General features: G+C 46.4%; 1 protein-coding gene across 1 annotated transcript in view; it reads right to left on the bottom strand.

Moving 5' to 3' along the window:
- Samd4b (sterile alpha motif domain containing 4B) overlaps window positions 1–22,703 on the bottom strand; it is a 41,632-nt gene extending 18,929 nt beyond the window's left edge. The window contains exons 1-2 of the mRNA XM_057755269.1: window positions 22,562–22,703; window positions 7,182–7,585 (exon numbers count right to left, since the gene is read on the bottom strand). Of these exons, the coding sequence (XP_057611252.1) occupies window positions 7,182–7,377 (196 nt within the window). The 5' untranslated portion in view covers window positions 7,378–7,585; window positions 22,562–22,703. The remainder of the gene's footprint in view (window positions 1–7,181; window positions 7,586–22,561) is intronic.
- Between the last annotated feature and the right edge of the window lie 1,133 nt (window positions 22,704–23,836).

Below are 23,836 nucleotides of genomic sequence, written 5' to 3' on the forward strand. Positions count from 1 at the left end.
AGATGGTCTGTTGGTAGGTAGTAGTGTCTGTGGATAGTGTGCCCTCTCTTGGATCTCACAAATTCAGTCATTTGCCTTAAGTTCTGGCAGAGCATATTCTGCAAGTTCAAAAGGAAAAACCTGCCTGGGTAAAAAATCTGAGCTGGGCAGTGGTACCTTTAATCTCAGCTCAGATCTTTAATCCCAGGTGGATCTCTGTGAGTTCGGGGCCAGTCTAGTCTACAAAGCAAGTTCCAGGACAGCCAGAGCTACACAGAGAAGCCCTGTTTCAAAAACGACAAAATATAAAAACAAAAAAACAAACAAAAAAATTTCTGTTTCCATGACTTAGTACACTGTAACCATGAGCCAGTTCTCTACATTCTCCGAATCTTGGTCATTTGTCTATATAATGCTGGCTGTTAAAGTCCTGAGGTGACAGGGTTGCAGAGAGTCAACAGAAGGGCGCAAAACACCTGGCATGAGCACGTTCTCAGCACACAAACCCTCACCTCCACTGCTCCTGAGTAGAAATCTTCCAGGTTGTCTCAGAGGTGCTGAGCTAGTGGTTCACTTAGCAGAGAACATCTGGGACTCCCCCTTAAGATTCCCCACAGGGGTGGGGAATTTTACAAAATTATTTACCAAAACCAGACACATGTCTGGCCTTAGAGTTAGAAGCATAAATTTGTAGTGATGAAATTCTGGAGATGGGTGGACTGGGGTTGAGGGACCAAGCAATGCTGGGATGCCAGCAGTTGCTTCTCTCCTAACTGCAGATTTGGACTCTGAGGACATAGAGTAAAGGAGATTGTGTGAGTGCCCTCCTTAGCACAGCGGTTACAGGGCAGACTGGTCAGACAACCCAAGCTAAGTAGGTCATGACCTTGGATTCTGGCAAATCATAGGAGCCAAATATATCTTTGAGACGATCATAAGAGCAAACCCATTTTTATGTGCTTAGCTATTGCAACAATCATGCTGGCCTCTGGCACTAGTCAGAGGGGCTGGGGTTTGGTTCCAGACATACCCTTCTCTGGCTTACCCCAGTTAACACAGACATCAGGGAGAACCAGAGGTTCATATTTTTGTTTGATGAACTATGCCAGTAGAGCCTGAAAGGGAAGGGTGGGGGCATCAGAGGATGAGCTCTGATGACTCACTTGCCATGGTCCCTTCTGACCTCAGTTTCCCCACCCAAATTCACAGAGCCAGAGAGGGAGAAGCTTAAACTTGCTAGATATGGGGACTGACTCAGAAGACTGGACATGAGGAGTGCAGGAAATGTAGCCCAGGAAGCCACAGGATAAGGGAGAAGAGATTTTAGCTGCCTAGGCTCAATCTCCTCCTACCACAGGACTCCATGGGAACACCCTTATGGCCCAAGGCATACTCAGTAAGAAAGAGAGCCACGATTGCTAGTAGAGCTCCAAACGGCAGAGAAGAACCAGGAGAAGTAGGGATGATAACAAGTGGGAATCCTAGACCTCTCAGTCCTGGTTGGTGGTTGTTGTTTTGTCAACCTAATACAAACTAGAACTTTTCTAGAAAAAGGATTCTCAGAAGACTGGCCTGTAGGCAAGCCTGTAAGACATTTTCTTGATTTATTTTCTGTGGGCGAGCCCAGACCACTGTAGGCAGGTATAAGAAGGCAGGTCAAACAAGCTACTGAGGAAAAGGCCAGTAAGCAGTGTTCTTCAGTGGTATCTGCTTCAGTTCCTGCCTTGATATCCTTTTAGGATGGACCATAAGATGAATAAACCCTTCCCTCCCCAAGGTGCTTTTGATCAATGTTTTATCACAGCAATAGAAGGCAAACTAATATACTCTTCTCCCCTGCTCAGGGACCTGGAGTCCCGCTTTTCTTTTCTGGTCTTGGATGTTACCTCAGATTCTGTTTCCTTAAAACCTACATGGCAACCTGACCAGGGATGGGGAATATCCGCATGCCCTCCCAGATGCTTAAGTGGAAGAGCAGACCTGGGCTGGAGTCCTTTTCCACAGCAGTAAACCCATTTCCCTTCTTCTCTAAGTCGTTCACATGACTGCTCACTCACCACCTTCCTGGACAGATCCAGAATCAGTAGCAGCACCAGCACCTAGGCCGGTGCTTCACCACTGGGTGAATATCAGAACCAATTCTGGAGTGTTAGATCTAAGAGAACACTAAGTCTATTATTTTTGAAAAGTTCCTAGGGGACTGTAGCATGAAGTCAAGACTAGGACATACTAAGGTCAATTTCTCTCAGCCCCCTGGATTATCTATGAATCCAGGGAGATGGACAGCCAAGACTCAACCCAGAGGTCGTACTGGAGAAGGCAGCAGGGCCTCTCTTACTTCCTAGGCATCCTGATCTCAGGGGATCTTAAGAGATTCAGAGAAACTTCCACTGGAATAGGTGCCTCTTAATTAAGGACTATTAGGACAAATGAACTCAAGATTTGGCTAGTTGGATAAGTATGACTCTTTCTGGGGAGGGCAGAAAAGGGGCAGATACCATGAGGAGGGCACTTATTATATTTTAATTTATTTTTGTTAGTGCCGAGGAAAGAACTCACAGCTTCACATTTGCTAAGCAATCTCTCTACACTCAACTATATCCTACTATGTGTTAGATACTAAGAGCTATTGCTCTAGAATGTGCTGGAACCTCCTCCACAAAGAAAGTAGTATGCTCAGAATGGCTAAGCCCACTATGGCACATGTACTCATAGCCAAGGCTGCAGACCTAGATCTAGAACCCTCATGTGCCTGCCATTCCAAGACAAGTATAGATGGACCAAAGGACATGGATCACCTTGGTCATTACAAGAACCTGGATCCCAGTTGGTGCAGGTGGCAGTGGTTCACGCCTTTAATCCCAGCACCGAGGAGACAGAGACTGGCGGATCTGTGAATTCAAGGCCAACCTGGTCTCGTTCCAAAACGGCAAGTTCCAGAATAGCCAGAGCCACACAGAGAAACACTGTCTCGTCCCCCTCTCTTGCCCCCTCCCCCCAAAGAACCTAGTTCCCAGATCCCTCTCTTAGGCCCATTCCCTCGGGAGCCTCACTTACTGTGTCTGGGGAGGTGAGAATTGAGAATCTGGATTTTAGTCATTCCACTCCCCCTCCTAAGACTCCGATGACACATGTGTGGGAAACACAAAGCCATGAAGAACCACAATGAGTAGAACAAGAGAAATATCAGAGAGAGCTCCTCCCAAGAGCCAGATTCCAGTTCTAAGAGGTAGAAACAAGCAGGAGAGTGGAGGAGTCTACCTAAGGGTGTAACTGACAGGAGATGCCACCTCTTTAGTCTTAAAGATCTCACATTCATTAGGAAGAAGCATTCAAGGCCTCACAGACTTACCCATGAACACTTCCCTACAAGTGATGTTTTGCTATAATCCTGGCAGGCACCCTTCCTGCCCACTATGAGATATGCAAAGGCCTCCCCCTCTTCCCTCATTCTGTTTTCCTTATCTCTCTACACATCAAGTGCCAGCTTCATTGAAAACATGACAGGCACGTAAGACCTTGATTCATATATTCACCATCATGCAATTCATTCCTCCAGCCCTGGCTGAGCTCTCCCCAAAATGCCAATGCAACTGTTTAGAAAGGGGCCTTCACAGCCAGGCATGATGGCACACACTTTTAATTCCAGCTTTTTGAGGACAGAGGCAGGCAGATCTCTGTGCGTTCATGGCCAGCCTAGTCTACAAAGTGAGTTTCAGGATAGCCAGGGCCACACAGAGAAGTCCTGCTTGGAAAACAAACAACAACAACAACAACAACAAAAAAAAAACCCAAAACAAAAAACAAACAAAAGAAAGCAAGGGCCTCCACTATTTTTATAGAATATTGTTCACTGGCAATGTGGTAAGAGCAAATACTTTAGAAATACTTCCAGAGTAGGCATTCCAGAGTCACCTAGGGATTCATCCTAGAGCTGCTTAAAAGGTCCTTACTACAGCCTGGAGGAGCAAAACCAAGTAGCAGACAGAGCTAGCAGCAACTGTTCCCAAGTCAAATTTGATTCCTACCCTCCATCCCTGCAGGTTTCAATCTGTGGGTTGTGAACCCTCTGGGGGTCGCATAGCAGACATCCTCCTGCATATCAGGTATTTACACTATGATTCATAATAGCAGCAAAATTATAATTATGAAGTAGTAACAAAATAATTTTATGCTGCCAGGCAGTGGTGGCGCACCTTTAATCCCAGCACTTGGGGAGGGGGAGGCAGGCGGATCTCTGTGAGTTCAAGGCCAGCCTGGTCTATAAGAGCTACTTCCAGGACAGGCTTCAAAGCTACAGAGAATAATAATTTTCTTCTTGGAAGGCATCACAACATGAGTTATGTGTGTATCAAAACTGTATTAAAGGGTCGTAGCATTAGGAAGGTTGAGAATCACTGCTCTAGCCTATTCTGTATCTCAGGGCAAACACTTAGCTTCCCCATTCATAAAACAGACTTTCCTTACAGGTGCCGTGAGGGTTAGACAACAATAAAGACAAGGTCACTGGAAGCATGAGTGCCCAGGCCTGTAACTCCAGATTAAATAGGCAGAGTCACTGCACTGCAAGCCCAATGGCCTATTGGCTGAGATCCTGTCTCAAAAAAAAAAAAAAAAAAACCAAAAAAAAAAAAACTATGAGGTTGGAAAGATGGTTCAGTGGTTAACAGCAGTGGGTGCTCTTCCAGAGGTACTGAGTTCAATTCCCAGCAACCACATGGTAGCTCATAACCATCTGTAATGAGAGCTGGCACCCTCTTCTGGCTACAAGCATGCATGCAGATATAACATCATACTTAAGAAATAAATATTTATTTATTTATTTTGGTTTTTCGAGACAGGGTTTCTCTGTGGCTTTGGAGCCTGTCCTGGAACTAGCTCTGTAGACCAGGCTGGTCTCGAACTCACAGAGATCCGCCTGCCTCTGCCTCCCAAGTGCTGGGATTAAAGGCGTGCGCCACCATCGCCCGGATATTTAAAAAAAAAAAAAACTATCAGCCAATGTAGTGGTGGTAGCGGTGGCGCATGCCTTTAATCCCAGCACTCAGGAAGCAGAGGTAGGCGATCTCTAAGTTTGAAGCCAGCCTGGTCTACAAAGAGTTGCAGGATATCCAGGGCTGTTACACAGAGAAACTCTGTCTCAAAAACAAACAACAACTATTTAAAAAAAAAAAAAAAAGAAAAGAAAAAAGGTCAAGAGTTGGGGTACACACCTTTAATTCCAGCACCCAGGAAGCAGAAGCAAGTGGATCTCTGAGTTTGAGGCCAGCCTGGTTTATATAGAGTGTTCCAGGCCATGCAGGGCTGCAAAATGGGAGACCTTGTTTCAAAACACACAAATAACCACCCCACCCGTAACATGGCAAAATTAAGAGGAAATGTCTTTACTCGTATTGCACAAATCATGAGAATAGGGCAAGGAGACCCCACCTTTAATCTTCTGCAACAACTGGTTTTACTTGGAAGTTCTGAAAAGGATGAAAACCCTGAAAGTGCTCTCAAATCAACAGCAGCAGGGCTGGAGAGATGGCTCAGTGGTTAAGAGCATTGCCTGCTCTTCCAAAGGTTCTGAGTTCAATTCCCAGCAACCACATGGTGGCTCATAACCATCTGTAATGAGGTCTGGTGCCCGCTTTTGGCCTGCAGACATACACACAGACAGAATCTTGTATACATAATAAATAAACAAACAAACAAACAAATAAAATGGCCCCTCATTTAAAAAAAAAATCAACAGCAGCAAAGTACACAGCTGACCTGATAAACAGATAAGGCTGGTGCTCAGGACAGGGTAGTAGGGTGGGATGAAACTGCATAAAACACAGGCTTATTCCAAAAGAACACCACCTCATCTCTCCAGTGTGGGAGCCTTTTTTCCTGGTGGAGAGGCTGGCAAGGGTGGGAGACTGCTGAGCTCTAAGTCTGCTATGGCTAAGCTGGGCTCTGACTGCTCTTTATCTGCCTGATGAGCATCAGGCCAACATGACTCCTAATCTATGTAACTATCTTATGTTGTGCCATGATGCTTCTGTAGCTTGTATATCCAATTCAGTAAGAAATAACGGTATTTCTATGACGACTGGGCCTGGGGAGTTAACAGAGGCCAAGCAGCTCTGTGGTTCCCTAAATCCCAATCTTAGAAACATATGCTGGAGTCCTCACATGTAAAATAGGGATAACAGTACTAATCTCATAGGGTAGTTCTGAGGAGTATAAGTGTGACTGACAATAAAGACAATTGACAGTTACTAAGCATTTACTGCTTACCAGGCACTCCACCTGCATGAACTCACTGGCTCCTCAGAAGCACCCTAAACATAGGTGGAATTACCACCTTTAAAGATGAGGAAATTGAGGCACTATTATGGCAAATAATAACTATGACTTCAGCCTAGACAATGTGACTCAAGAGCCATCAGATGACCTGATACAAGTTAAGGGGCACTTGGCTTGCAAAGGTTCCATGGGAACTGCTGTTATGAGGCTGAAGGTAGAAAGAATATGGGTAACTCTGCAAGGGGTCCCTCAGTTCCCGTCCCAGCTAAATTTTGTTATCCACAACTCTCCCCTTCTCTGACCTCCATCTCCCACCTGTGTCACTGAGATCAGCAGTGTTGCACCCAGCTAGATGTCAAGGCTCAGAAGGACCTATGTTTTAGCAGTAGCCCTTGAGATGGTTCTCTGGACTGACTGACTGTTCCTGAATTCTAGGGACGGGTTCTAGGACGTCTGGCTCACCCATCCCAGTGCCAGCTTCAGTGGACAGAGTGCCTCTCCACTGGGTACTTAGGGAACTCTTGGAGCTGTCGTACCTGTGGCCAATCTACTTTAGGAGGTGAATCTAGCACAGACAGCCTCTTCTACGAGTTCTGAGATCCTTTCCTAGCTCTGGTGTCCTAGAGCCAGGAAAACACACCACCACTCACCTTCCACCATGTTACTTCATGACTTGCCTGTTCCTTTTGGCAGCTCATACAAGTTACCCAACACCACCCTTCCTCTATATGGGCAGTTCCAGTTTGTAATGCCCTCCTGGGAATCCCCGTTCTACATCTGAGGAAAGCTGACAACAACACAGCCCCAGGAGAGCAGACAAGCACAGAACAGACATTTCTCAGCACCACTGTTGTTGGTCTCCATAGCATCTGGCACCTGCTCTTGCTCTCCCCACTGTACTCCCATCTCTAGGGGCAGACACTCACCAGCACTGTTGGCCTCTGACTCCAGCAGGTGGATATCATTGCAGTCTGCCAGCGAGTGCTCCAGGCAGAGCTGCAGAAAGCGGGCTTGGGTACGGGTGACCCGCTTCAGAAGCGACAGCAGAGCCACTGTCTGCTCACATTCATTCCAGCCCTTGAACCAGCTAGCGAGGATGCCTACTTGGTCTCGGAACATCATGGTGCCAGGCCTGGGGCCAGGGTTGGGGGACGGCGGTGGCAAGGGCCAGCGCCGTCACATGGTCTCGGCTCTGGGCTCCTGTTACCTCTCCCCTAAGGGCCAGGGCTTGAGGATGTCCCCTGGCGTGGTGGCAACGGGTGGTGGGGGGAGGAGGGAGCCTGCTTACATCAGGGGAGGTCTTGGTCCAGCCACACCTCTCTCCAGGCTCCTGGAAAAGAAAGCAAAGGGATCAGAGGAAGTGCAGGGCTTAAACTGTTATGATGAATATGGGCTGAGGATACTTCATGTTTCATGGAGTTTCTTCTGAGTTTTTGGGAGAAAGATGAAGCCAGTAGCAGACACTGAACCAGCTCCTCTCCAACTGTGGACCCAGGGAACAGGCATGACTGGCACCCCAAGACCAGACCCTCAGACAATGAACCAGCTCCTCTCTAACTGTGGACTCAGGAAACAGGTATGACCGGCATTTCAAGACCAGACCCTCAGAGACTAAGGGGAAGAATTGTCTCACAACTGGACAGCACAGAACCAAAGGAGGTTGACCCAAATCAAAGATTAAGTCAGAAGGGTATACAGAAAGGAAGAGATGCTGTGCATTTGGGAAAAGATCTGAAGGAAGGAAGGTCTGGCTCAAGGTGACGTGACAAAACAGACACATGACCTTGTTAGTCTACAGCTGACTCCTCTCAGAGTTAGACAGTGATTGCTCATTAGCAAGCTCCCTAATTAACCAAAACCATCAATTCTGACTCAAGGGTGGAAGGTGGGATGGTGAATGCAGGAAATACCCCAGGTATGCAGATAGTACATGTTGACAGCAGATAACAATCTGGTCACAAACTAGCTGATAAATATGAGACCCGGGGCACAAACATGAACAGACCTGTTTAAAGATCACCACCATGAAGGGATCTCACGCCCTTCAACACAGCTCTTCTACTCTGGAACAGACTTGGCTCTGAACTCTAAGACTCCACCTTTCTACTACAAGGTCCCCCCACCACCCGAAGCCCTCCTCTTCAGTCCTTGAAGTCAACCTCAGCCCCAGACTCCAACGTGGAAGTCCCTTGATTTTCAGAACACCAGAATGTTATCCAAGAGACAACAGAGTACCAACTTGAAGGGAATGAGGCAGAATAAAAAGCAAAGACACTTGGTTGGGCGATGGTGGCATATACTTTTAATCCTAGGGAGGCAGAAGCAGGCAGGTCTCTCTGAGTTTGAGGCCACTCTGGTCTACAGAGTGAGTTCCAGGACTGTCAGGACTAGACAGAGGAACTGGCGGTGGCAGCAGCGGCAGCAGCAGCAGCAGCAGCAGCAGCAAAGACACTCAAATAAGAAAGAAAATGTCCAAATTCTTAAGCAGGGACTAAATAGAAGTTGTTTGAAGTGGGCAAACAGCAGGTCTAATTTTCGGCTAACTTGTTTCTAGAGGCCTTTCTCAAGTGTCTGGAGCTTAAAGTAACCACCCAACATTTCCCCCATCTGTCTCTTGCAAACAGTGCCCTAAGTTCCATTCCCCTAGGGCTGCCCAAGAACTAAGAACTATACACAGACCTACAGTGTATAGAACCTGCAGGGCCCAGGCTTTAGGAGATGGCTCCCATTATGCTGGCCTTACACACCCTGTTGGGGATAGCTGTATATGGCTAAGTTGCCTTGAAAAGCCTGGCTGGATCTCAAAAGAGAACAAACTAGTATAGCTATCAGTTCTTTTTGATGGAAGCAGTGGGGAAAAGGATGAGAGAAAGTGAACTTTGTTCCAAGTTACACAGGTCTCCCATCAATAATTTTAAAGGAGAAATCACAAGTCATCTCCTGGCTTAAAGTCTCCAATGACTTCCAATTGCACTTAAAGAATCTAAATAAATCAAATTTACCTTGGCCAAAAGTACCCTGCATGACTCCTATTGTTTCTCCAACCTCATGACACAGTGCCTTCTTGTTCACTGGTCTCCCTTCCCCTGCAGGCTAGCTCCTAAGTTGCTTGGGTCTCAGCACAATATCACTTCCTCAAAGACAGTCTCCCTGACTCTCTTCCAGAGTCACTCAAATGTATTAGTGCTCTCATTTCTTATAATATGACACTATGAAATATTGTCTTATGTTGATTTTTCTTCTCACCAAAATGCAAGCTATGCAGTCAGCCAGAGCCTAAAATAGTATTTTATTCATTAAAAAAATCATTACAGGCCGGGCGGTGGTGGCGCACGCCTTTAATCCCAGCACTTGGGAGGCAGAGGCAGGCGGATCTCTGTGAGTTCGAGGCCAGCCTGGTCTACAAAGGGAGTTCCAGGACAGGCTCCAAAGCTACAGAGAAACCCTGTCCCGAAAAACCAAAAAAAAAAAAAAAAAAAAAAAAATCATTACATTTTATTTACTTTGTGTGTAAATGCCTGTATATGCACATGACACAGAGCACATGTGGAGGTCAGAGGACAACTTGTGGGAGTTGGTTCTCCTTTTCGATCATGTGGGTACCAGAAAATTAAGGTTTGGTGGTAAGTGCCTTTACCTGCTGAGTCATTTCGCTGGTCCAGAGTGTACTTTAGAAACCAACCCAGACAGTTGTGGTAACACATGCCTTTAATTTCAGCACCAAGGAAGCAGAAACAGGTGGATCTCTGAGTTTGAAGTCACCCTGTCTACATATTGAGTTCTAGGATATCCAGGACTACATAGTGAGGCTATCTCAGAGCAAAACAAGGCAAAACCCAAAACACTGGGGTGGAATGAGGCCAAACAAGATTTTTAAAAACAAATACAAAAACCTGCCTTGTTATCTTCTGGCCGATTCCTTTTAACTTGTGTGTGTGTGTGTGTGTGTGTGAGAGAGAGAGAGAGAGAGAGAGAGAGAGAGAGAGAGAGAGAGAGAGAGAGAGAGAACACATCATAGTTGCTTGCATGCAAGCATTTATGTACATGTACACATTGCATGACAAGTAGGTATCTGAAGTGCCCAAAGGCTTTAGTTCCCCTGAAGCTGGCAGGTGTAAGCCACATGATATGAGTGCTGGGAACTGAACTCAGGTTCTCTGAATGTGTAGTTAGTATGCACGCTTAACCACTGAGCCATCTCTTCAGACAAAACAAAGGGTCTAATTTATGTGGCCCCAGGCTGGCCTGAACTCACAATCTTCCTTGCCTTAAACTAGAGACCTGAGATTGCAGGCGTGTATCACAATACCTGGTTCAATGGGTATAACTAATAAACTGAGGCAGATTCTATGCAAGGGGAGGTAAAAGCAAATCTAATGAAGAGGGACAGCATGAGATACACAAGAGGTGGCTGTCTGTAATCCTAGCCTCCAGGAAGCTAAGGCTGGAGAATTAAGCTATGAGTTCCAGGTCAATCCAAGATACAAAGTTAAGATTCTGTAAAGAGCCGGGCGGTGGTGGCGCACGCCTTTAATCCCAGCACTTGGGAGGCAGAGGCAGGCGGATCTCTGTGAGTTCGAGATCAGCCTGGTCTACAAGAGCTAGTTCCAGGACAGGCTCCAAAACCACAGAGAAACCCTGTCTCGAAAAACCAAAAAAAAAAAAAAAAAAAAAAAAGAAAAAAGATTCTGTAAAGAAAGTTATATAGAAGTACGTATTTTGCACCACTAGTGTTTCACATGTAAAAGCATGAACTCTTAAGCTGCTGAGAAGGGTTACTTTGGGGAGATGGGAATTACTAATAAATTGTTATACCATTTCACAAGTTACACATTTTTTTTTGACATTTTTAAAAAGAATTTTCAGCTTTTAATTCTAGTATTCAAGAGGCAGAAGGTGGATTTCCGAGTTCAAGGACAGTCAGGTCTATACAGCCTACAGCTGTTCTAGAACAGCCAGGGCTACACAGAGAAGACCTATCTTGAAAAACAAAGCAAAACAAAAGTTGTTCCCTAACTCCACACCCCAAATTGAGGCTTCTTTCTACTTACAGCAAGAAAGCACTGTGCTGTCCTGGACACAGGGTGGGTGAACGGAAGCTCTGCACCTCCCTTGCCCTCCCTGCTCCAACATTGTATAGCTGCAGGTTCCAAAGAGGAGCCAGTTGGCTCAACATAAAAAATACTTTCTATATAATGGATCTGTCCAAGAATGGAGCTGGCCACCAAGTGAGAGGTGGTAAATGCCTGGTTGTTGGCAATGGTCAAGCAGAGGATGAGTGGACACCTCTTGGGAGTGGGAGCAATTCCTCCACTAGGTAACAGCTCATGCAATACGAGACCATGTTACTGTTTCGATGGAACATTTGTGATGGGAGGTTTAATATGCCAAGAGCATTTACAATAAAAAGAATGGCCAAATTCTCAGGCAAAAACTGTGCACAATACTTTTTTTTTGGGGGGGGGGGGACAGGATTTCTCTGTGTATCTTTGCCTGTCCTGAAACTCACTTTGTAGACCAGGCTGACCTCGAACTCACAGAGATCCAATCCACCTCTGCCTCTGAGTGCTGAGATTAAATGTGTGTACTACCACACTCAGTCAACTGTACACATTTCTGGGTTGTTAATTTTCCTAAGCAACAGGCTATATCCCCAATAGATGCTGACATCAATCTAGCTTCTTCCAGCAAAGCTTTGGGACAGAATAATGAGGTCTCAAATGAGATGCTCACCAGGCTAGGCTTTGAACAGAGCTGGCCACTGGGGACTACAATGAGCTACGAGGTACACAGCCTGTTTAAAGGCAGAATACACCATTCTACTCTAATCAACTGTTGCCATGTGGGAATAGATTCATATTATTAGGTCTTCAGAGTTTTGTTTTTAATAGAACAGAGGAAATCTGGCTCTGAAAAAAATTCCCTATTTTTAAACCTTGGAAGCTAACTCACATTAAAACAGCAACTATGAACTACTACACAGCACAACAAAACCACAAAACACTGTGGCCATGGTTCTTGAAACCAACTAGAAATAGACCAGAAGCTGACTAATCACCACTCCCAACTCCATGGCTCTGATGGTTTGCAGTGGGCACTAGGGTTTCCACAAATCCACCTGTAAAGACCAAACTGGAAAATCATCCCTTAGCTAAACCCAAGGACCTGAGTTTGATCCACAGAACTCATGTGATGCGAACAAGTCCAAATTTTCTTTCTGACCTACACACACACTATAGCACACATGCTTGTGTGCGCGCGCACGAGAGCCACACAGGCTAAGTAAAATATAATCCAATAAAGTTTTGCTTTGTTTAAAAAAAATCTCTGAATTAGAGACCAGCCTGATCTATGTAGTAAGTTCTACCTGGAACTTAATTCAGTCAGGGCTACATAGTCAGACTGTCTCAAAAATAAAATGAAATAAAAATAAAAAAGCCATCCCTAATGGGGCTGGAGAGATTACTCAGTGGTTAAGAGTACTTGGTGCTTTTGCAGAGGACTCAGGTTTGGTTCCCATCACCCACACAGCAACTCACAAACATCTGGAACTCCAGTTCCAGAAGTTCAATGCCTTCTTTTGGTCTCTGCAAATACTTGTGCATGTGGTGCACATATATTAAGGAGACAAAAACATTCTTATACATAAATCTTTAAAAAAAAAAACTGGAAAAGAATGACAAGAGGACTGCCATGAGTTTACAGTCAACTTGGGCTACACAGCAAAGTTCGAGGCCAGTCAGGGCTATATAGTAAGATTCTATCTCAAAAAACAAAACAAGAAACAAACAAAAAACCTAACCTGAAAGTAGTGACCTTGGGGTAGGAGATAGCTCGGGGGTATGGCACTTGCCACACAAGCTTGAGGATTTGAGTTCATATTGCTAGAATCCAGGTAAAGTCAGAAGTGACAATCCCTGTCTGTAATCCTAGTGCTCCTACAGTGGTGTGAGAGATGAGACAGGAGAATCCCCAGAAGCTCAAATGCCATTCAATGGTGAACACGAAGCAACCCTTTCTCATCAAGGGAGAGAGCAAGGGCCAATATTCAAAGTTGTTCTCAGACCTCTTAATTCCTGCCATAGCACATGTGCACAACACACAAAGAGACAAAACAAAAAAGAAAAAAAGAGTGATCCCTCTATCTTCAAGACAGAAGGGTACTTACTGAATGTTGGGTATAGATGGTAACTCATGAGACTAAATGGATGGCCCCTTTTCACTAAGGGCAGAGGACCTCAGCCCCTCTATATTAGCTGCTTGTTTGCAGCAAGCAAGTACCTGGACAAGGCATCATCAACTCTCCCATGGCACCTCTTGGCAGTACCATCCATCTTACTATGATGGGGTCATCTGTCAGTCATTCCATCTTCTAGTTCTAACAGTGAGTTCCCCTTGAACAATCAGCTGTCTTTCTTGGCTGCAGAAGTGGACATGGGATAGAGCCTGAACAAGTTCTCTTGGACTTTCAACGTTAACTACCGAGGAAAGTAGCTCTAGGTTATTAGTCATTACCTCTGCTATCAGGCGGCTAGCGGCTACTTCTGAATGAAGCGAATACAGATGGAGCATTCTCAAGAGGTGAGGGGAGAAGACCTAGGTCCACAGAGCCTGAAGCCTCTTTACTGGCTAGACTTTTCAGTTCCAGAGGCCAATAAATATACTCCTTAGGCCTATCTAAACTGGTTTTTTACTACTTAAAACAGTCTTGGCTACTTAAATGTAAAACTGCATCCACTGCTGCTCTGGTCTCTGTCTTCACATGGTCAAACCTGACTCTATTTTTGAGGAAAGCCAGAAGAGATAGCCTACTATAGCAAGCTTCTAGACAACCAGCAACACTGTTGGCATCTGACCAGATTTAGAATGTGTAACTTTCTTGGGAAGTACCTACCAACCCCAGAGGTGAAAACTGGAACCAAGCAAACAGCTGAGATGTTCCAGGGAACACTTTCCCAGGCTTTTTCCCTGAGCCCAAAAGTAAGACGGGGTCCACAGATAAGTGTTCAGCCAGCTCTCTTCATTTAGAAACAGACCTGGGTAGTCAGGGAACCTGGCTCAAACCCTAGTTCTCCCACTGACACTTGCTACTATGACTTTTGGCAAATAATTCAGCTTCTTCAGTGAAGCTGTAAGAAGACTGAGACTAAACAATGTATAGGAAGACAGCTAGCCCAAAGACTTTGCTCCTCCATCACATCCTGTCCCTCACAAGTCCTATTCTAACAGCTCATCACAGGTAAGTTAGCCTGAATCCCCAGACATCTATTTTTATTGTTTGTTTGAGACAGGTTCTCCAGCTGACCTTGAACTTGAGATAACCCTCCTTCAGCTTCTCAAGTGCTTGGGATCTAATTTAAAAGATATATGTAAGGCTTGAGGGAAGAGGGGTGTAACTCAATAGCACTGTATTTGTCGAAGCATGTGAAAAGTCTGTGATTTCATCCTTATCATCACACACATACATAACACATAAATGGCACATACATTTATGAGACATAAATAGCCTTTTACAAATGGGAAAAATAAGTTAGACAGAAGGGAAGGCACTACTTACAACTGTGTAAGATCTGCAGGGCACAAACACTATGCCTTCAGATCTCCTGTTCTTTTTTCTTTTCAAGATTTATTTATTATGTATATAGTGTTCTGCACCAGACTTCATTACAGATGATTGTGAGCCACCATGTGGTTGCTGGGAATTGAATTCAGGTCCTCTAGAAGATCAGTCAGTGCTCTAAACCGCTGAGTCATCTCTCCAGCCCCAGACCTCCTGCTCTCAATAAAGATGCTGAAGCTTCCCGGAAGTCCCCATTGATGCCCAGAAGTTGGGCTTACGGGTTATCCTTTAACACCAGACCTCTGGTGCCTAGATCTTCTATAGTTCTTGACCCAGGCCTTTGAGAAACACATATTTTATCAACAAATAGGCTAGTTACCAAACCAGAGTGGGTCAAAAGACAAAAGAATCCAAAGTATTTTTTGTAATAACTATTGTTTTTAGAAATTTCAAAAATATGTACACACAAAAAAGTATACACTGTCTCAGCAAAAAAGAAGTTAATGAATTCTCCCAGGGAAACAGAGAGGAGAGAAGTCAAGCAGGGCCACTGGACGCTAAGTGCATCATAGGCACTCTGGGAAACCCTAGAGTACAAGGAAGTTGCTATTCCTTTTCCTATCCCAAAATCTCTTGACTCTCTATCTCCCACAGAACATTCCCTACTCCCTTACCCTCCTGTAAGTAAATCGTCACCTCTGTGGACATCTCAGACTCTTCTGTCATCTTAGTTTCTTTACTGTCCTAAACATGTAGTCCCATCGTTCCCCCGCCCCCAGTCCCAGAACCACACAGTCTTGTTATGAAGCTGACTTAGAACTGGAGATCTCCCTGCCTTCTGAGTGCTGAGATGACAGGCATGTGCCCCCACAATCTCATGTTTTTCATGGGGTGGGTGGGGTGAAATGGATAGGGTCTGGCTATTTAGCCCTGGAAGACTTGGGACTCATGTAGGCCAATGTTGTTCCTAAACTCATGATGTTGAACTTCCTGCCTCTGCCTCCCAAGACGTGGAATGTTGGGATTTCAGGTATGAACACCCACCCGTCTTTTTGTTTTATTTTAAAGAGAAAGAAAGGGGCTGGAGAGATGGCTCAGTGGTTAAGAGCATTGCCTGCCCTTCCAAAGGTCCTGAGTTCAATTCCCAGCAACCACATGGTGGCTCACAACCATCTGTAATGAGGTCTTGTGCCCTCTTCTGGCCTGCAGGCATACAGACAGAATATTGTATACATAATAAATAAATAAATAAATAAATATTTTAAAAAATAAAGAAAAACAAATAATAATAATAATAATAATAATAATAATAATAATAATAATAATAAATAAAACCCCAAAACCAAGTTCACTGCGCATACAAGTATATAGCAGGTATGGCAGCAACAGGAGGACTATCTGTCTAGCTGTATTTTTCTTAAAGATTTATTTTATTTTCATTCTATGTGTGTGAGTGTTTTTGCCTGCAAGTGTGCAATAGCTGAAAAGGTCAGAAGAAGGTGTCAGATCCCCTGGAACCAGAATTTTAGATGGTTGTGACCGGTCATGTGGGTGCTAGGAACCAAAACAAGGTCCTCTGAAGAACAGCCAGTAACTGCTAACCCATCTCTCCAGCCCCTAGATATTTTTTCTTAGTGGCAGCTACATATGTTCTTATTTGTGCCAGCAACATGGCTAAGCAGATTAAGATGCTTGTTACCAGCCAGGACACTCTTTTAATCCCAGCAGTCAGGAGGCAGAGGCAGGTGGATGTCTGTGAGTTCAAGGCCAGCCTGGTCTACAAGAGCTAGTTCCAGAATAGGTTCCAAAGCTACAGAGAAAGCCTGACAGCCTGAGTTGGATCCTTAAAATCCACATGGTAGAAGAAGAACCAATTCCCACAAGCTGTGCTGACTTTCACATGAGTACATTATCATTTTTGCTCATAAACACATAAATGTTCCCAATCCTCCTCATCAGACTTCAGATCAGACCTGTCCCAATTTCCCTCACTTTCCTCAAAAGGAGTCTGATACATTCACAGGTGGTGTTTCTTCAAAGGCTGTAGCTCCTTCAAGAGGCATGAGGGAAGGGAAAGTTGTGGTTGTATGATCCACTGCTACACCATAGCATCTGACAAAGAGCAGGTTCTCAAGAAACAGCTGTGATATATTTCTCCACCTTACAGCAGTCCTTCCTCTGCATGCAGCAATGCTAGGTCTACAACGTCTCTCTTCCCACAACCGGTGCACTCCTCTTTCCTTCTTATCAGGCTCAATTGTCACCTCTTCAACAAGGCCATTTCTGGCCACTCCGTCTATAGTGATCACCTTTACACCCGTTCATTTCCTTCATAGTACATATCACACTCATATTTCTTTTTAAAATGTTGGTGTTTTGTGTCTGTGTGAACACACATTGCCATGACATGCATGTGGAAGTCAGAAGACAACTTGTGGTGTCAGTACTCTCTCCTTTCACCTTTACATGGGTTCTGGGAATCAAACTCAGGTTGCCAGGCAACTGCCTTTACCTAATGAGCCACCTTTTAATGCAGTACTTGCTCTTTTCCATCAAAATAAGAACTTTGTGAGTTTCAAGTCTTTGTTTCATTCTCAGCTATATCTCCAATATCTAATAGATTACTTAACGATCACTCACTGATAGGGATATTTAAGACTTGCATAGTTCTAGTTTGCTGAGCAGTGGTGGTGCTCACCATTAGTCCCAGCACTTGGGAGGCAGAGGAAGGAGGATTTCTGAGTTCAAGTCCAGTCTGATCTATAGAGTGAGTTCCAGGGCTACACAGAAAAAATCCTTACACACACACACAAAAAAAAAAAAAAAAAAAAAAAAAAAGAAAAGAAAAACCCTTGCAGGGGCTGGAGAGATGGCTCAGCGGTTAAGAACACTGCCTGCTGTTCCAGAGGTCCTGAGTTCAATTCCCAGCAACCACATGGTGGTTCACAACCATCTGTAGTAAGATCTGGTGCCCTCTTCTGACCTGCAGAACACTGTATACATAATGAATAAATAAATCTTTAAAAAAAAAAAAAAAAAGAAAAACCCTTGCATAGTTCATATATTGCTGTTTTATAACCTACTTTCAACCACAATCTATTTGACCAGTTTCCACTAAAACAAACAAAACCTCTCCAAAGTTCTAGGCCCTAGAAATCCAGACTATTATATTCTATGTTCTGAAGCCAGCAAATCAAGCCACTCATCTCCTTCCTGCCTCTCCTAATGAGAGCCAGAAACAAAGTCTGTAGGATCATATTGGCCATTATATTTCTTTGGACCCAAATAATCACAGAGCAGAGGATTAGTGGAGGTGGGGACAGAGAAAAGAAGAACCACGAGTACTCATAAAGCTCATGGGACAGACTCACAATCCTATATGGTTCAGTAAGAGAGCCAGTTGCAGAGAACAGAACCCCAAACACAGCCAAGTATCATCAACTGTCTCATAACTACTAGGGAGAAAAACTGTTCCAAACTGGGACTTTTAAGAGTTTTTTTTTTTTTTTTCCCACTGTGGCTGCTAAAGAGGTAGAGTTTAAAGCTGGGGTTGCTGAGGGTAGTATCTGTCACCACAAGCAGAAACCTGTTAAGGAAGAAGCGACTTAGTGGAGAAATGTGAAGGTCAGGATTATTATCTGAACCTCTGGATGCAGCTATAAGCAGTCTGGATTTTTCAGTAATATGGGCCAATTAACCCTCACCCCACTCCCCTGTACACCTCCCTCCCATGCCTGCTGGTGTTCAAAATCTCTTTTAAACTACTTTGTGCTAAGATTCTACCTTGGCTAGCATTAACTACTTTCTGCTCACAGCCCTCAAGCATGTGTAAGACATTGTTCTAAGTACTTTACATCATTAACTTAGTCCATAAAGTAAGATATCATTATCACCTTCATTTTTTTTCAGCTGTGGAAACGTAAGGGTCACGCCCAACCCCTATCCGAATAGAAAATCCAACTCTCTGACCCAAGGCACTATCATTTTGGAATGGGCAGGTTCCCACAGACCTTCTATTAGTCCCACCTGTCCTTTACTTCATCATATGTAAAATGAAGATAATCGTAGTTTATCTACCTCAGGGTCCCGTGGGTATGAGGCCACACAGACAAGGCACTTGAACAGTACCTAGCAAACATAAGTAGTCAGTAAACAGCAATCCCTGTTACATCTGTGGGTCACTCCAGTGCAGCTATAAAATACCATGCAAATGAAAGAGTGCTTCCTTCAACTCTGCTCATATACAGAAGAAACTATGGGTGAGAGTGATGCTTTCTTGAGGCTTCAGATGTAGCTCAGTCATTAACCAGTTGTCTTTTGTACCCCAGGTCCTGAGTTCAATTCCCAGCACCATAAAAACAAAAGCATAGTGTTTATTATACTGTGTTCCTTGCTTAGGAGCCCCTCATTGTGGTCCTGATACCCATGAAACACTACCTCACCTAAATACTTTTTCCATGAAGTCTTTCCAAATAGCTGAATCCCCACAGCATATAATCTGCATCTCATGTGCTCTGTGGTGCACCTGCCCAAGCCCTCTACTAGACAGTGAGCCCCCTAAAGACAGAGTTTATCTTGGGCTTTTCTATTTCTTTTTCTTGGCCCTACAGAGGAATGGATTCTCTTGGAAAAAGTTGAGAGTACTATAGAGATCTGAAACTTAGGGAGACTAAGCAAAGCTAACCAAGAAGAGAACACAGGACAGCTCAGAATCAGCGCCAAGAAAAGTTCCATGAACAGAAGCAGTGGGCAGGAGGATAGACAAGGGGACTGAACAGAGTGATGGATGAAAGGGAGAAAGGGGCAGGGACAGTGTACCGCTCGCTAATTCCCTGGAACACCTGGCACATTCAGATACAGCCTGTCCTTCTAGCTTCCTGTCCAGTGAGGGTTAAGTCAATATAAACTACAAGCAGGAAAGTGATTGGTACTCTATGAAGTGCACGGAGGGCCCTTGGCAGTTAAGACACAGAAGACCTGAAGTTGCCCACATGGAGAGAGAGAAATGAGATGAGTGGGACATGTGTGTTCAAGGAGGTAGCAATTTAAAGCAAAAGCAGCAAAAGCTCTAGGGTGGGCCAGAGGGGCAGGTAGAAGGAGAAAGTGCTGAGGAAGAGCTGAAAGGGAACCATTCAAAGGCAGAATCTGAAGTAATTACTCAGAGGGTGGGGTAACCTTGTGGAGAAGCCAAGATCCTTCAAAGTGGGTAAGAAGTCTTTCTGGAGGATGGGTACTTCACACAGTAGATTCCCAGGAAAATAGGGATGCATAGCAGCGCTTAGAGGCATATCTTTAGGGCTCTTATAGGACTTTTTACAGACAAAGAGAGAACCTCTTAGAAGCAGTGGTTCTCAAACTTGAGCATACATTGGAAACAACAGGATCATTTATTAAAAACTCAGATTGCTGGGCTCTCCTCCGAAGTTTTCTGATTCTGTCTGAGTAAGACCCAAGAATTCACATTTTCCAACCAGTGCTGCTGCAGTTCTAACCATACTTTGAGAGCCACTGACAGAAGGGAAAGGGAATTCTTCAGTAAGGGGTCTTCAAAAATGAAAGGAATGAAATCAAAGTCCTCAACAAGTCTCTGAGTGTTAAAGATCTTTCCATGTCTGAAAGGAGAGAGACCTATGAGGATGAGGGAGGGAGGGAGGGAGGGAGGGAGGGAGGGAGGGAGGAAGGAAGGAAGGAAGGAAGGAAGGAAGGAAGGAAGGAAGGAAGGAAGGAAGGAAGGTCAGTCAATCTGACAGAAGAGTCTCCAAGCATTGGAATTTCCAGAAGTAGAGGAATTGGGGAGCTGGGAATCTGAAGGATGCTGGGGTCTCTGAAGAAATAGTGGGGGAAGTAGGCTGAGACTCGATGAGTCTATGATTCCAAAGGAATGAGAATGGGGGGATAAGAGAAAGTGAGAACAGATTTATCCTCATTGGGATAAACCTAACTGAGCCCTGAAATAAGACTGGGAATGTCAGAGGGAAAAACTGAGGGAGGGTTCCCAGAAAGTATCAGAGATTACTGACACAGAGTTTGGGAGGAAAGTTCTCTAAAGAGTGTCTTGGGGAAAGGAGTGGTCTTCTGAGAGAGGTCCTGACAGAGGGATCCTTAAACACACATACACACACTCACACACCCCACATGGGGGGGTGGCTTTGATGAGAAACCTCAAGTAAAGTTAAAAAGAGCACACAGGGGATAGGGTGGGACAGGACTCCTAGAGAAGACCTGGTGTTATCAGAGTAGGCTTTTCACAAAATATTCTGGACGTTCATTCATAGTGAAGGAAGATTAGGTAGGTGTGGAAGGCTTTCTAAAGATGGTTATGGAGAGTGGGGGGGTGGGGGCTCTGAGGAAGAGACAGCTAGGAGAAAGTCTTTTAGTAAGACAGTCAAAGAAATAGATCCAAAGGTCCTAGGGATGTCAGGGTCTCTGAGTAGTATTTTAAGGGCCGTTTCAGGGTTACTGGGGTTTCTGATGCTAGGGCATCCTGAAGGCTGTATCTCAGAGGGATATTTCAGGGTTGTACAGAGGAGCTTGAGAAAGCTATCTAAGGCTACAAGGGGGCAGTTTCAGACTTTCGGGTTATCCAAGAAGAGTTCTAGAGAATACAGAGGCTGTGAGGGAACTTCCTGGAGTCCTTAGACAATTTTTTTAAATATGTGGTGTGTGTTACTGGAAAGGAACTGGGATACATAAGAGGGGATTTGGAACAGGTTTTTGGAATATGAGAGGAGCTCTCTGAAGACTTTCAAGATTAGTAGGTGTGAGGGTTCAGGAGAAAATAGTTGGGGTACATAGAGGTGATCTAGTCTAGAGCATTCCAAGGTGGGAAAGATTTGCAGAACATGAGGTCTCTGGGTCGGATTTTGGAAATCTATAGTAGGGTCCAAGAGATATGACAAGGGGGTGGGATGCATATGAGAGATGGAAGCAATGAGAGGAGTGGTCCTCCAGGTGAGTTTTGGGATCGATGAGCATTTCAGTAGTATCTGAAGAAGATTGCTCTGGGATACGCAAGCTTCTCAAGGAAGATGTAGGGTTCACCGGGGCATTCTGAAGGATTTGAGGGATAAGAGTGAAAATCTCTAAGATTTCTAGAATGAGGAAAGGTGAGAGGGTAAAATCCTGGGGTATGTGAAGAGGAAGTATGAGGGAGATGGATGGAATATGTGATGAGATTGGGGAGGGGTCTAAATGCCGAAGGGGTGTCTGGGGGCTGTTTGGGGGCTTCAGGGAGGTTCCTGAGGGAGATGCCTGAGATCTGTGCTGCGGAGACTGACGAGGAGTAGCCATCAAGGAATGTGTTGCGATACGGGAGGAGGATGGGGGGGGGGAGCAGGGACGAAAGGGCGGGGATCCATAGGGAAGGTCCCCGGAGGAGGCAGTTGAAAGCTGAGGGTGGTCTCCGGGGAGGCCGCAGGAGCCGTGCGGGAGGACCAGGCAGATGCGTGCCGGATCAAGACAGAGATCCCCGCCCGGCCCCTGGACTATCCCCGGGGCGTGAGGACTTGGGGGAGAAGCTGAGGAAGGGGCCCGGGTGGGGAGAAGTGGGCTGAGCGCGGGGTCCTAAAGGGTCCTCCGGGCTCCCCCGGCCTCCCGAGGCCCGAGTTCGCCGCCCGCCGCAGCCAGCGACGCCGGTCCCTGAGGGGGCGGGGCCGGCCGCGCGGCCTGGGTCGCCCTAAGGGGAGCGCCGCGCGCCTCGACCGCCGCCGCCCCGCGCCCGCCGGCCCGGCCCTGCCCGAGACTCACCAACTCGGCCTCCGCCGCCGCCGCCGCCGCCACCCGCGCCTCCTCAGGCAGCCGCCGCCACCCGCGCCACTGCCGCCGCCTCGCCGCCGTCGCCCCCTCTCCGGCCCGAGAGCTCCCCTCCCTCCTCCCGCACCGACCACCACCGCCGCCGCCGCCGCCGCCGTCGCGCTGCGTCACCGCGCCGTGCGTCACCGCCCCTGGCCCCGCCCCGGAGGGACACTGAGCGCCAGCATTAGCTCACACCCGATTGACGGACGGCGAACCCAGCCAACTGGCGGCGAGGACAGCCCGAAGGGTGGGAGGTGTGCGGCGAGAAAGGCGGGGTTCTGGCCGGGAAGGGAGAGATGGGGCTGGAACGAGGCCTGGAGGCCCGCCCTCTCCTCACTGCGATTGGTCGCACTTGGGGGTGACGGGCAGAAGGCCAGGCCCCAGGCGGAGGGCAGAGGGCCGGGAAGGGGAGGGGCGCGCGCCGCGTTGCCCCGGGCAACAGGCTGGCGGAGCCCGCGATTGGGCCTCCGGGCCCGCAGGGGGCAGGCTCGCGGCCATCTAACTCAGCGGTGGCGAACCGAGTCACAATTCCTCATTCTGGCGTTCAAGGCCCCCCTCCTCCCCACCTCTCGGTCACGCCCGGCCCAAGGTCTGTACCGTGTAGTGCCTTCGCCATTTGGGGTGACAATGCTGCTTTCCGGCTCCTGGTGAGGATCGGCCGCGCCTAAAGTGACACAGATGAGCGAGGTGGGCCCTTTAAGAGTGGAAAGAAGAGAAGACCCCCCCCCCCCCCCGCACAAAAGAGACCGTCAATAAATGGAGATCGCTCCCGTCACTTTTGTCATGATCTTAGTCCGTCCACAAATTGTCCTGCATCGGGGTGAACTGAGAAAAGAGCCGGCGCTCCAGAAGAATGACAGCAATGTGGCTTGTTCTGAGAACCCAAGAAATACAGTCAGGGTGGAGTGTCTAGTTTACGACAGGCAGTACTAGGAAGAGCAGCGACCAGATGTTTGGCCACTGGAGGGAGTTTGCACTTGTGCTGAAAGTGACTTGGGGGATGCGGAAGGGATTCAAGATCGGGGAGGTCTTGAGTTTGGAGTTTAGAAGCGACGCCTCTGGCTTACACAGGGAGGTGGGATGGGAAGGAACGGGACGCCAGGGAGCTACCTGGGTAGTTGGGGCGGGGTTGCATCTGGGAGGGACCCTGGGGAGGGGAGGAGATGGGAGAGACGCCTAGGTGGCCCTCTGAACTAACCTTTTGCCACTGGCTGGCCCCACGGCGGA

The sequence above is a fragment of the Chionomys nivalis genome, chromosome 2, assembly GCF_950005125.1.
Source record: "Chionomys nivalis chromosome 2, mChiNiv1.1, whole genome shotgun sequence".
Lineage (NCBI taxonomy): Eukaryota > Metazoa > Chordata > Mammalia > Rodentia > Cricetidae > Chionomys > Chionomys nivalis.